Below are 14,413 nucleotides of genomic sequence, written 5' to 3' on the forward strand. Positions count from 1 at the left end.
TCATGGTGTTTTACAAGTGTGAGTATTTTGTTAGAGGCTTCGAAAAATCTAAAACAATTGGCTACTGAATCAAAAGTTAGGGGCTCATTATGATATTGATGAGATCAACACCGACTGCATGTTGGTGTCAGAGTCACCGACATCTGAAGCAGCAGTCAGACCATTGCATTACAATGCGGTCAATCCGACCGCATAGGTGAGGGACCAATCGCTGCGGTTCCGAAAGGCTCAAAGAGCTCATTGGCCCAGCAGTCAGAATGAAATCCCTACAATGAGGGCGGTGCCTGCTCAGGCCCCGAAATAGGGATTAGGATGGCCCTTTCTGACGGATTTTCAATGGCGGTCCAATCGCCATTGAAAGTCTGTTGGAAACGGACTATGGGGGTCCATGGCTTTCCTCCCTCCATGACCTGGCTATAAGGCCAGGAATGCGCCACATGTGCCCCCACAACCATCCATGCCCCATGTGACAGGCATCATAAGGTGCCTGCCACAGGGTGCAGGGATGTTTAAAAACATGCCTTTTGGCATTGGGGCCTGTGCTGCATCCCTTTTCCGGACCACACAACAAGCTTCAATGCTAAGAGGCATGTTTCCGACTGCTTCCATGATGGTTTTATCCTAATTTGGTGGTCAGGCTGCTGACTACCTGTAAGCCAGTGCCTTTACCACAACGATGCCGGTCAGACTCTCTTCCAACCGGCATTGTAATCAGGGCCTTAATTTCAGAGTTATGAAAGCAATTTTAGATACCAATACGAATGCATAGACCAAAGCATATGATATAGCAGTTATTTTTATTGATGTTGTTAGACACAGTATTTGTATTTGATGCCAGGATGGAGGCCCTTTGTGTGAGACTGCTATTCTGGACAGATTCCAGTTTCCATGATGCCATCGATCCATTCCTTGTATTTGTAGACGTTGGTGTAGACACCAGGCTTGCCTGGTTCAGCACAAGGTATGTGTCCCCAGGAAACTATGCCAGCCAGCTCCCCATTACAGACCAGAGGCCCACCGGAGTCACCCTGCGAGTGAGACAAAAAACACAATGCTATGTCACAGAACGCTATACATGTATGCAGCTGCTGACAAACAAATCAACATGCTACAAACTTCTTGCTATGTTACGTGCTGCGTTTAGTGTAACTAAAGAAATACACTAGTTTCAACCGTCCCAATACGGAATATTTTGTTTTTGACCTGATGCCCACCTACTAATTCAGTCATTTGCAGGGTGGCAAGGGTGATGACCATCTGTAGGCTTCCAAAGCACCAGTTCTGAAGATGAGCTCTAAGTGCCACTCTCAGGGTATCAGTACCTGCCGTAGAATTAACTTCTATTGAAGTGGTAAAAATAGGTACAGTGCTGCATTGCAAAACGCAAGCTCCTATGTATGCATGTTGCATTGCAGTGGCTGCCTTCGGCCAATGTGCTATAAAGGGGTGAGACATGACTCATGCGTTGCATGCATATTCAGTTGTATCGAACAGGACATGGCATCTGTAAATCAGTGCATGAGAGTGCAAGGGCGTTCTAAGTTGTGCACGGTCCTTAGCACCGAAGAGATGCTGTGTATTTTGCACTGATCACGAGAATGCCATCTTTCATCACACTTTTCATAAATTAACATTTTGCCCATGTGTTAACTTTCACTTTAAAGTCAGCCCCTCTTAACCCACCACTCATCTGTTTAAGAATGTGATCACACATACCAGCCATATCACCATATATAAATCGCTGAGCCCATTACTAAGATATTATGGGCCCATTACAATGTTAGTCAGAAGAGCATCCAACCCGCATCATGTCGGAAATGGGACCACCTTACAAGAAGTTGGCAGTCCGCTTCCCAAATTTGGATGCAACCACCTTCCCGACGGTTGGACTGCATCACAAGCTGCAATAGGAAAGATTCACTTTTTAAACATCCATGCATGGATGTTTGGGGGGCACTACAGATGTCCCCCAGGACTCATAGTGGCGGCAGCGGGAGATGGGGGTCCCTGCTATAGGCCCCCACAATCCCTTTCAGACAGTCCGTTGATGAGCTCCATAGAAAGGCTGTCAGAAACGTGCATTGTGATCCCCAAGGTGGAGCTGAAGCAGGCACCAACTCCATTTTGGGAATTACGATGCACCTTTGGCCCCGTTCCTCCTGCAGGCATAGGTCGGACCACCTATATTATATAATAGCAGTCGGACCGATGCCTCAGATGTCAGGTGGAATGCCAACGATGAGCTGTCAGATGGCCTTCTTCCCGACATCATAATGGGGTCCAAAATGTCTTCCCTACCCTGCCCCCTTGTTTGAAGGTATCACCGGTAGGTTATTAACCATTTATGGTACTGTGCAAAGTGATTACCCTTCTGCTCACCTTTTCATGGCTATTCATGAAGTACAAAAGACTCAAACAATAATCTCCATTGTAAAATTACTGTGGTTGTGTAGCAAAGTCATCCTTTTGCCATGGGCACCCCTATTTGCTTTTGCTGACTGGTTCTGGTGGTTACTGACTCTGACTGTCCCTGGGCTCTGCCTAATAAGGCCAAGGGCCAGTGCTGTGCTGAAAACAAAATTTGAATACAGTGAAAATACCTACATGCACTAGGGTACACTATGGGTTAGGGTACCCCTATGATTGACATGACCTTCCCTAGAAGGCCCTAGTACATAATAGGAGAGGGGAAATAAAACTGCCTTTAAGTAAATAAAAGGGCATGGCAGTTTAGAGGCAGCAGCCCTTTCTGCACTCGCATGGGTGCACTGCTGATGGTTGAGGACAGTTTAAAAGCAGCCCTGTGTTTCAGGACTGCTTTTAACATGTTATTTGTGCCCAAACTCACATTTGGTGGTTGGGGCTCTTAAAAACTGATAAACTACAATATTCTGGCATATTAGGTTTCCCCAGAGTCTCCTCTAGGTGTCCCAGGGGTGGGGGTCAGGTACTTATAAGGAGGACCATTACAAAAGAGGTTTATATGCCTTGGAGATAGTGACATTGCACATTTCACTTCCCTCGTTAAAGTAAAGTGCTTTCCAAAATCAACTTTTGTGCTAAGTCATTGTGGAGTGCGGATCTTCAATATTTTTACATATTCAGAACACCTAAAGTCTACCCTCGGTGTTGTGGGGTAGGGGTTCTGTGGATATTGGCACGGTCCTTATAAAAAATATCATTAAAGGACATAGGAGAATGGTATTGATGAATCCAACAGTATGCTGCTGTTGAATGTATCCTGACTTTCATGTCTGCAAGCCAAAATTCTACCTTTCAGTGATTTGTACTGATTGGTCAGAGTAAATAGGATTAGCCAGGATGATTTGATGAAGTGATAAGTGGCACCTGAAGAGCTATTCTGGGAGGAGAGTGATCTGTTGTACAGGAATGCTCAAGCAAGGGGGAGGGTTCGTAAACCATGAGCTTTGTAAAGGATTCTAATTCCGAAGGTAGAAAAGGTGACCGGGATGTACAGAGAGAATCAAGCCCTCCACCTTCCAGCGCGAGCCTGCCTGGATTTCTGGTTCGTCCTGCTGGAAAGCTCAGGAGGTCTAACTTCTGTTAGCTCATCACACGGCAAGCCAGCATACCCTCACTGAATCCGGACTAGTGGAGACGTTCAAGGAACCCCGGCAGAAAACGCTCCAGAAAAGTTTAGAAGTCAGAAGGTAAAATCTTTGATAGAGGCCTACCGCAAATCTTTGATTTTGTCCTGGTATAGTGCAACCAGATGTCCCAACAGGCGCTATAGGTTTCAATGTGTTATATAGTGCTAAATATTTTAAAAATAATTTCTCTAGTTCCCTAAATTGGACGTTTTTCATTTTAGTGCCATTTTAAAAGTAAAACTATTTCCTCTTTTTATATATTGGTGTTGGAGTTTTATTGTGAGTTGTGTCTTAATTATTTACTGAATTGTTATTTTTAAATGCTTTACATACCTGTCTCTGAAGTTAAGCCTTCCTGCCCGCAGCCAAGCTACCTATGGTGGTTGTATGACGTTTCAACGCATGCTTTTACCACGCATGCCTTTACAACGCAGGTATTACAACGCAAGTCGTTACAACGACTTGCATTGGGGGGCACTGGATAGTGGAGTAGTTTAATTTTCTATTCCAACTCCAGTCCCCGTGGATAGTAGGGAAGGTGTTGATAGAAAATTAAACTATTCTCTATCCAACAGCGCCTTCCAGTGAAAGTCGTTGTACCAACGTTCGTTGTAATTCCTGCTATGTAATGGTAGTGCGTGGTAAAAGTTTCGTTATAAACGATGTTCCCCCCATGGTTGAGCATGTGAATAATTTCCTGAGACCTATTCTTAGCCCTATTTTGTGCTAGTGGCCTTATTACTAGTGGTAGATATATATTTATCACTACTTATAATCCACTTTCCAACAGGTTGTAATAGTGGGCACAATGTAAGAAAAATGCAGATTCAAAGTTCTGTGTTACCATTTAGGCCGCTGCTGCTTCACTCGTACCTGTATCCATTGAGGTGCACAGCAGCAACCTCACTGAAGATCATAGCTGGGTCTTATGAGATTCACTGGTTATTGCTATCTGGATAGCTACCCGATAACACTTGAAACCTTAGCCACAATATGAGTTTGCCCAACCTTCAATACTACATCAGAAAGTTGTTGGGTATTACACAAATTCACAAAGGTAAATTTACTCATATTTAAATGTGTTTCTGCTACCAGGTGAAAACCTACATTTTTGCTATTCGCCATTTGTGAGTGGAGATGCACACATAAATGTTGATGTATCTGTCTTCACCAACACAAGTCAGGGGGTAAAAACATCTCAGACTGTAATTACGAGTGTAAAGGTATTTCTAGTAACTGCTGTGGCAGTGATCTACCAGTGGAAAGGTATAGGGAACATGAATAATGTTTATAATTATTTAAGAGAATATTAAACACATTTTATTGTAAAATAACACAAAATAGTATTAAGTAATTCTAATAATAAATCGTACAGTGTGAGGATGAAAAACAGGCCACCAACCAATGACCTCAAATAGCACAGTAGTACAGGATGAGCCAGGTTTGACTAAGTAAGGCTGGAACCTTTAATCATGAGTCAGCTTGAGATCCAGACAATATATTTTCATTACTATGGATACTCTGCAGCCCAACATAGGCATTTACTGCCATCCCTCCTTCCTGCAAATAGCAGCAGAGCTAGAATTCTTTGCAACAGGCACCACAAAAAGGACAGTATAGGGTGGGTGCATTGCCACCCTATACTGTACTCAGTCAGCCTTCAGCAATGTACTCTGATAAGAGATGGATGCTTTGCAGACAGTGAGAAGACATCATAAACAGTTTCCCTTTGATGTCGACACAGTCAATGTGTGCAAAGGAAATGTTCTTGCTGCAGATGGATTGCCTGACATCGTAGGGTCAATTGATTACACTTATGCAGGCCTGGAATCCCTTTGTTTCCACTTGGCATTTCTCCTGTTAGCAAGGTGGTGAAGGTGACTGCCACCTCTAACCAAGTGACTGGTTCCTCTAACCAAGTCAGTCATGAGGTTGATTTAGCTCTACCTTCTTCTGGTGAGCAAGGCTCTGGTGTGATACCATGGAGGTTGAGTTGTGTGAGACGTGTCCCCTGGAAACTAAGATGATGTGCTCAGAATGTTATCTTGAATCAATTGTTGTGCTTCATGTTTTTTTTGTTGAGTAGTTTAGTTATTTGTTTTCTTTTAACTTTGATGAATTAAAATTTGATGAATGCCCTCCCCTCTGAGATTAAATCCCAACCCAACATGGTTCTTTTTAAGAAGGCTTTAAAGACGTGGTGTTTCATCAAGGCCTACCACTAATCATGCTCTCTGACCATACGAGTTCATTTGGTTAGGCGCCTTGACGCCCTCTGGGGCTAAGTTGCGCGATACAAATCCTGCTTCATTCATTCATTCATTCATTTGTGTTTTCTTTTAAGATTTTCTTTCTGGGGTGTTGTGGTTTTGTTTTCTATAATTTTTGGGTTAGTCTCTGCTATTTAAAAAGAGGAAATATGTTGTGCTTAGCAATAGTGTTGTGTTTGCTCATTGGAACTCCTTTCAGTTGCTATGGTTGCCCTCAAGCTTGGGGGTTCTATGTTGCCTAGTTGGTGGCTCTCCTCTGGTGAGAGAGTAGCCGTGGCTTGACGAACCTGAAATAAACTTAAAGAAGGCATCACATGCCATCTCCTGTCGTGATTACATGGGAGAGTACAACAAACCTCTTCAGCAGCAGGAGGAATAAGGAACTAGCTTGATAGTGGGAGAGTTACAGGAAATTGCCAATATTTTAATCAGACTTTAGTTGAACAAAATTTTATTTTGGTGCGTGTGCCTGTGCAAAATATAATGGATGAGAAGTGGAAGGATATTGAGATACAATAATTTCCCAGATTTTTAATGAAAGAAATATAGACTTCATAAATTTGAGGATGAAGTTCCACTCTTAGCAAAGGTTGAAACATTACTGGCCTGCAATTCTTCTCAGTCACTATTAGTGACTCCTTTTTGTATGGCACCCCCCATTGTTTGCTGAATTTTATTTCAGTTTTTTAGACTATGCCCACTCAGGCACCGCTGCCCAGTGCCCAGTGCATGTGCTTTGCCCCTATAAATTTGCTAATCCCTGATTGGCATATTTAACTCTCCTATCAGGCCATAATACATGGTGTAAAGGTTGAGCCTGGAATGGAAAATTAATTGTGACCTGTGGACTGCAGCACTTGCTGTTCCCTCCACTAGTATGACAAAGGAAACATAGTTTCAGGGCGACTATTGTAGCTTGACTGCTCCAGTGTAAAATCTGAAGTGGGACATGTTAAAATAACCCCTTTTCACAGGTAAAAATCTTCCATTAAAATATTAGTCAGTCGCCCCTATTTAGGCCTTGTAACCCCCAGAGTCTGGTGCATGGTATCAAAAAGTAAGACATGTAGAACATTTATGTTACAATGCCCCTAAAGTGACAAGGCCCTAAAAGCTATATTTGGTGTGGCAAGTCTAGCTGCCCTATGCATATACTATACATAGGACTCATCCTGTGTCGGAAAGGTCCCCTTTTTGCATGGTTGCCCCCACTTTTTGATTGACATATAATGCACCTTGTCTTGGTGTGCCCTGGGTACCTGCAAATCAGGTTCCCTGGGTCTGTGTTCTATCCAAAGCTGTGCCTTTGTATCCACAATTGGTATAGCTGGATACAGGTAAGCTCCTTGGAAAAGGTACCATGGGAACCAAGGGCACTGTGACCAGAGAAGGCCTCTAAGGGCTGCAGCACCAATTGTTGCACCCTCAGAGGCCCTGGACCTTAACACCCTGCACTGACCTTGCAGGTTGCGAGTTTTGGTGCGTAGAAAAAGTGAAACATTGACCTGGCACACAACCCTGTGTGCCAGGCTTTCAATTCACTGCCTGTGGCCTGGGTAAGCCACCCCTCTAGCAGGGTACACTAGACCCCTGTTGAGGATACAGTGGCATGAACCCTGTTCCCCTACAGTGTCCAAGTCCATCCTAGGACATTGTAAGTACAGTTAAGCCATAAAGTGTATATGTCTGAGAGTTGATCACTACAAACTCCACAGTTCCATAATGACTTCACTGAAACCTGGGAAGTTTGGTAGCAAACTTCTCAACACATTAAACCCACATTGATGCCAGTGTTGGGTTTCATGTAAAATGCACACAGAGGGCATCCTAGAGTTCCCCCTACAAAACGGACAGCCCTGGTGTGGTTCCAGAATGGCTGCCTGCCACCACCATACAGGTTTCTGGACCCCGCGGTTGGAAGCCTCAGCTCTCTTGGTCCAGAAACAAGGCCCATTCTGGGCAGGGGTGTCACACCTCCTACCCAGGGATAGGTTGGGTCCACAAAATGGGAAGCTTCAGAGGCCACCCTCCTTGGACGTCTGTCCCTGCCTTTTGCTGCCCCCAGTAAATGGGTCCCACCGGTTTTCACCCCCCACTAGGGCAGGAGAATGGATGGGAAAACTGAGCTAGGAGGAGAGGTGGGCCACCTGTTCCAAGCCACCCCTCACATGGGGAGGCGAGGAATAGCACACATCTTTGTTCCCTCCATTTTTGGAATGAGGGGATGCAACCAATTAGAAAGAAACTCATGCCCCCTGCCGCTGGAGGGTGGCATATTAGGGTGTACTCACCCCAAGGAAGGGAACATTGGTCCCAACCTGCACACCCCTGTAATGTCTCTAAATTTTGTATTTAGGGGTAACGCCAAACCCTGGATCCTAAGATTCAAGGAAGAAAGAAGGACAGAAGAGTCATGTTTACACAGGAAGAAGACAACACTTACTGCTTTGGCCCAAGCCCTACCGGCCTGTCTCGACTGCGCCCTGCCTACTTCAAAGAAACCAGCATGTCCAGCAGCTCCCAGAGCCAGGAGGACCTGCCCTGCACTCACTTTTGGAACTCTGTCTCCCTTGAGCACTGGATTTGCTCAAACCAGAGAGTCCAAGATTAGAACTCGGATCAGGATGGGATCTGGTAACCCTGACCTCCACAAGCTTCGAGACTGCGGCTGCAGCTTCAACCTGAAGAGCCACCTGACTGTAAACAAAGGCGGTAAGGAGACCCCGAAAACAACCATGACCGAAGGTGGCCAGAAGAATCCAACACTAAAAGACACCCCAAGGCCTTGGGTGACCCCATAGGGGAAGCATCCATTACAACACAGTCATTACAATGACCTACCTTTATAATGCAACTGTTACAATGCACCTGCCTTTACATCGCACGCCATTACAGTGCATGCCTTTACATCGCATGTCACTACAATTCATGCCAATACAACGCATATCATTGCAACGCATGCCATTACAACGCATTATCAGGTAAGTAATGGGGATTATTTTAGTATTGGGGTTGGTATGGGCTTTGGGGTACAAGGGAATAGTAATTTTTACTCTACACTAGCAAACACTTTCCCTACTGTTGCACTCACTGGAGTGGGAATAGTAATTTTTACCCCAACACTATCCAACACTTAGTAATATCCAACACTTATCCTACTGCTGCACTCACTGGAGTGGGAATAGGACATTATACCCCTACACTATCCAAAACTTACCCTACTGTTGCTCTAAAAGTATTATGCGTTGTAATGGCATGGGTTGTAATGGTGTGCATTGTAAAATCATGCAATGTAATGGTAGTTGTGGTTTGAAGATTGTGTAGTACAAGTATGATTTGAATTGCATGTGTTGTAACATTATATATTCCCCCACAGATGGTGTCCAGGCATCCCCCAAGATCCCAGCTTACCTCTCCGGTCGGTGGTCGACTTCAGGAAGCCTTCCTGCCCGAACCTGCAGCCCTTTTTCCAAATTGAAGATCTTCATTGATATCCACTGGGTACCCGACGTTGCCTTGGCATTCTGCACTCGGCCACCCCTGTGTCTCTGGTGGTGCAAATTCTGTGCTGATTATTGGCCTCTGCAGTGCTGATCTCAATCCCAGGAGCTTAGCTCCCACATCCCAGTGACCTGCTCGAAAGCAGCCCCTGTTGGCTAACATTGGGCCTGTGCACCCAGCCACCTCAGTGCCGCTGGTGGTTCACCTTGAGTGCCAACTTAGACCTGAGGAACCTTGGTCCTAACCCCCAAAGATCCCACTCGTAAGATGGTTACTGACCAGTAAAATGGATAGCCATTTTTCTCCCATAGGAACCAATGTTATGTGGTTTTGTTCCTAAAAAGTTCTGTGTTGAGCTGATGTTTTGTATGGAGAAAAAAAGTAACTACAGTGCAAATCCTATTTTTTTTTACTTACCTTGTATTATGAGTTCCTCTTTGTGCTATCTAGACATACCACCCAGAGTAGTCAATATAATCCAAAAGCAATCTAAAAGTAATTATTGTGTAATCTAAACTACTTTTTGAAACCATACCAACCTGTTACAACTTCAAATTCAATTCCAAATTGTGTTTCTGTGCAAATGTTTACAATTGAAAGTATATTTTACCTACTTGTACCAAGTTCTACTTGGCTCTGGAAGTAAAACTTAAGTATACCTTATTTATACTTACCCAATTGTTCTGGATACAGTCCCTGAGTGTGGTAATCAGTCCTTGATTGAGTAAATAGAATACATTCTTAACACACCCTACGGATAAGCCTAACTGCTCACCCACAATATCACAAAGAAAGGTGTTATTACTTACCTATTTTAGCCTCTGCTATACCTCTGGGGAACCCCTGGACTCTGTGCATACTATAACTTACTTTGGTATAGTATATACAGAGGCAGCTTCCTACATCCTGTATTTCGGCAATAAGACCAGCTAGAAAAACAATGAACAACTATTTTAAATGGCTCCTAAAAATACAATTCAATGGTATTAGTCAGATTTTGGATAAATAATAAGGAATAGTAACTTGTACTAAGTCATCTTTCACCTGACTGAAGTGCCTGGAAGCTAATTTGCACTCGCTCCACAGCTTCCCCCAGGCTCTACTTGGCCTGCATAAGGTGTGAATGAGGTGTACATCTCCTCTCAGGAGCACACAAAATGTTCAATTGAATGGGCGGACATGACTTCCTCTGAACTCCACAGAATGTTCAGGATGGCAACTGTGGGCATCGTGTGACCCAAAACTGTCAAATTTGTAGACACATGGGGCATTCTTGAAAGTAAGAAAACAGAATGGCAAGATAATTCTTATGTATCTCTGTATGGATGCTGAAGCACTCTGCTTTTGTGCTACCAAATTTCTGTTCCTGGGATTAAGGTAAGAACATTGTTTGCTTCTAACTAGAGTTAGATGTAGGAGGGCATTTGTACTTTCCCAAATTTAGTTTGATGAAAGTCTTTTATCTTTTTGAAAATGCCCTTATACATGGCATTGTGGGCCTGTTTACAGTAAAACAAACTAGAACTACTGAAAAAGTAGGTAGGACAGGACGTTGGAATCTTTAGTTCATTGGTCAGAGAGAAAATAAGAGTAGCTTAGGGTGTCCCCCATTGACAGGCTAGGGAAACCTTACAAAGCTGGACCCTCACTCTGCCTCCTGAGACAACTGCTGGACTTACGAAGGATACCAGGTGGACTGAACATACTACACCTGACATCTCTGACCAGTGTGAACAGCCTGAGGAAGTTGGCCTTCTTGCACTTGAAACCCAAAAACATAAAGATCACCAAAGATCATGCAGTTGATCCCCCAGTCGGCCCAGGAACCAAAAAAGCCGAAGAGAACATTCCTGTGAAGAATCCCTGCTCACCAGAGCAACAGCTGGGCTTTGCAGTTAACCTCTGGCTGACATTTAGTAAGATTTTGCACCTTGTTTGCATCACAAAAGTGACGCAAAACTGCGCAAAATCTTTTTTTCCAAAATTACTTTCCAAGCACTAAACTTGTTAGCGCTGGAAATAACGTAAAAGTAATGTCATGCAGTGTACAGCGCTGTTTCGCATTACTTTGCACCATCGGTGCAATCCAAGGGTGGTGCATAGGCATTCCTATGCAACCCCACAAGATTTGTCACACTAAACCTAACTTACAAAGTACAGTAGATTGGGGTTTGTGTGAGAAATCTGGGCTATTTTAAGCTAGGCGCAAGGAAGGAGACATGCTTTCATTTCTCCTTCCTTTTCCGACTTTGCATGCGTGCTGCACTGTGCACCATGAATACAAAGTGGCAAAAGCTTTCCCTCGTGTCTAGGCATAGTATTTTGTACCGGAAGGATACCCTTCCTGTACAAAACCTATGCTTGACTCACACAGTTACACCCTATCGCTTTGGTGGTAAGGTGTGTGTATTGGCGCCCGGTAGCAGTAATCAGCGCCTGCTCCAGGAAAAGGGGAGGAGGGAGCCATAACTTTGAAACTATGGTGCTCTTCTGCTCCCGCCCTGTCACACAATGCAGCACAGCCTCATATATGCATATTATAATAATGACTATAAAAAAACTCCAACTTAATGCATTCTACTATATATTTCTAAATATTTTCGTGTCTTAAGCACTTCTCAGTCCATACTCCTCACGAACTCCCTTGCTCATTTTGATTTCTAACACTTTTCATCACAAAAACTCTGCTCAGATTCCAAATCTTTGAGTTGGATGGTGATTTGTTAAATCTCCCCCTGAGATTCCTCAAGTGGCTTTCTTGGTAACTAAAAAAGTATGGGACCTTTTTCAAAATGTTTGCTCTAAAGATTCGGGAGGCTGACAGTCAAAAGTATCCGACCCGCAGTACTATGGACTTTAATTATAATTTCAGGTTTTTCCCTTTTCAGATTGGGACATTCCTAGTTTCAGGCTCTAGCTAGCCAATCTACTTTGTGTATCCAACCTTCGCCCCATTGCAGTGAGCTACAAATCGCACACAGGTGACTATTGAACAAAATTGGTGTGCTGCACTTTTTAGCTCTATTTTCTCTTAAATCTTTAAATAAATCATATCTACTTGTAGAAAAAAATAGTTTCTGCATTTGAATACATCTCCTTGAGTCTTTGAGGTTTTATTGATGTTTCTTTATTGTAGTTAAGACTGACAGGAATCATCCCAGCCACCGCCTACAAGCTGCTCCACCTCAAAACATTGCATTCTTTTATGGAACATAGTCGGCTGGTGATCACATAAGGCTCTGTGACCTAACACAATTCCACTAAAGCAAATACCACACATCTCCCTCTTATAACAAAGATACACAACTACAATGCATGAAAAAGGTTCAGAACATATAGGCATAATATAATATTGACTATAAAAAAAACTCCAACTTATTACATTGTACTATACATTTCTAAATATTTTGGTGTCTTAAGCACTTCTCAGTCCACAGTCCTCACGAACACCCTTCCTCATTTTGATTTCCTCACCCTTTCTAACACTTTTCACCACAACAACTCTGCTCAGATTCCAAATCTTCGAGTCTGCTGTTTTCACTGCACCTCTAAACCATTTCACCACTTTAATGGTACTGAAGAATTTCTCCCCTTCACTTTTCCCTGGTTTCTTGACCCTAACCTAATCACCAATCCTTACCTTGGTTACCTTCTCTTTCTTTCTGTCATCAAACCATCTTTCCTTCTCTCTGAGGCTTCCACTTCCTTTTCTCTCCAACTTCCCTCACCCTCCTCAATCTCCAGACATTTGGCATTTACCCAAGCCTTAGACACCACACTAGTTGGCCTTCTTCCTCTAAATAACTCAAAAGGTGTTTTTCTTGTAACTGGGTGAGGAGTTAAATGATACATTTCCACTTTTTTGTGCACCTCTTCTTTCCAACTCACAGCACTGCCGTTAGCAAGTTGTATGTTTCATTTAGAACATGATTAACTAATTCTACCATTTCATTGGCCTTTGGATAGTACAGCGCAATCTTCTTGTGTTGAATTCCATATTTCTTTAAGAACATTTCCATTTCATTAGAGATCAACTGAACACCATTGTCCGTTAGTAATGGCCGAGGTGCTACTTCCTGTGTAATGAGTTCTTTCAAAAAAGCTATTACATGTTTTGTCTCAATCCCATTAGTGCACCTTACGTCTGGTCACCTTGAGTATATATGAAGCAGTTCCAAAACAAATATATATCCCCCTTTGGAGTGTATAGGTACTAAGATATCCAGGCCTACTTCTTCTCACAGACCTTTGGCCAATTTTCTCACTGTCATTGTTTGAACCTTTGTCTGAGAACTTGATCACTCACCATGCATTGTACATAATCCCTCACAACCAACCAGATTTCAATTGTCTGAATATTTCATGCAGAACCTCCTCTTTCTCAGTTGCTGACTTCTACTGTTCCTCATTAAGCCTTCAGTTTCACACACATACAAATCTTCATCCATGCTTTCTTTCACTATATCTTCATCTTTGTCTGCCCAACATTTCCAGCTCCCGGTGTATACACCAACTCGAACCTTTACTCTTGAAGTGCTACAATCCATTAAGTAATTATACTTGAGACAGCATCAATACCTTTCTTGTGAAACATTTCCCTCAAAGGATTAATATCAGTCTTTACCGTAACCTCTCTACATCCGAAGAAACATCTTAATTTTCCTTATAGCCCAGTAAATGGCAAGAGACTCTCTCTCAATGACTACTGTACCTTGTCTCCACTCCTTTAAGACAGCGTTACGCAGACATTATTGTTCTTTCACCTGTACCCTCACCTTGCACCAGCACAGCTCCTAGACCTTTCAAAACTAGCATCAGTTATAAGCTTTAGGATCAAAACTATTAAGATTGGGAGCCATTTCCAACCTCAATTTCATAATTTCAAATTCTTTCTTGCACCTCTGGTCCCACACCACTCTACTCCCTTCTTCAAAAGCTCTTTCATTTAATTTTTTTCTTTTAGAGTTTTATATATCATGAACTAGATCTGAAGATGTCAGGTATCAGAGAGCTTTACATGAGCATCAGTTG

At 43.1% G+C, this 14,413-nt stretch overlaps 1 protein-coding gene across 1 annotated transcript in view; it reads right to left on the reverse strand.

Moving 5' to 3' along the window:
• Positions 1–778: 778 nt before the first annotated feature.
• Positions 779–14,413, reverse strand: part of LOC147701383 (trypsin-3-like) — a 349,865-nt gene continuing 336,230 nt past the window's right edge. The window contains exon 5 of the mRNA XM_086930073.1: positions 779–1,028. Coding sequence (XP_086786199.1) covers positions 864–1,028 — 165 coding nt within the window. The 3' untranslated portion in view covers positions 779–863. The remainder of the gene's footprint in view (positions 1,029–14,413) is intronic.

This window comes from Lissotriton vulgaris, chromosome 7 (genome assembly GCF_964263255.1).
Source record: "Lissotriton vulgaris chromosome 7, aLisVul1.2, whole genome shotgun sequence".
NCBI lineage: Eukaryota > Metazoa > Chordata > Amphibia > Caudata > Salamandridae > Lissotriton > Lissotriton vulgaris.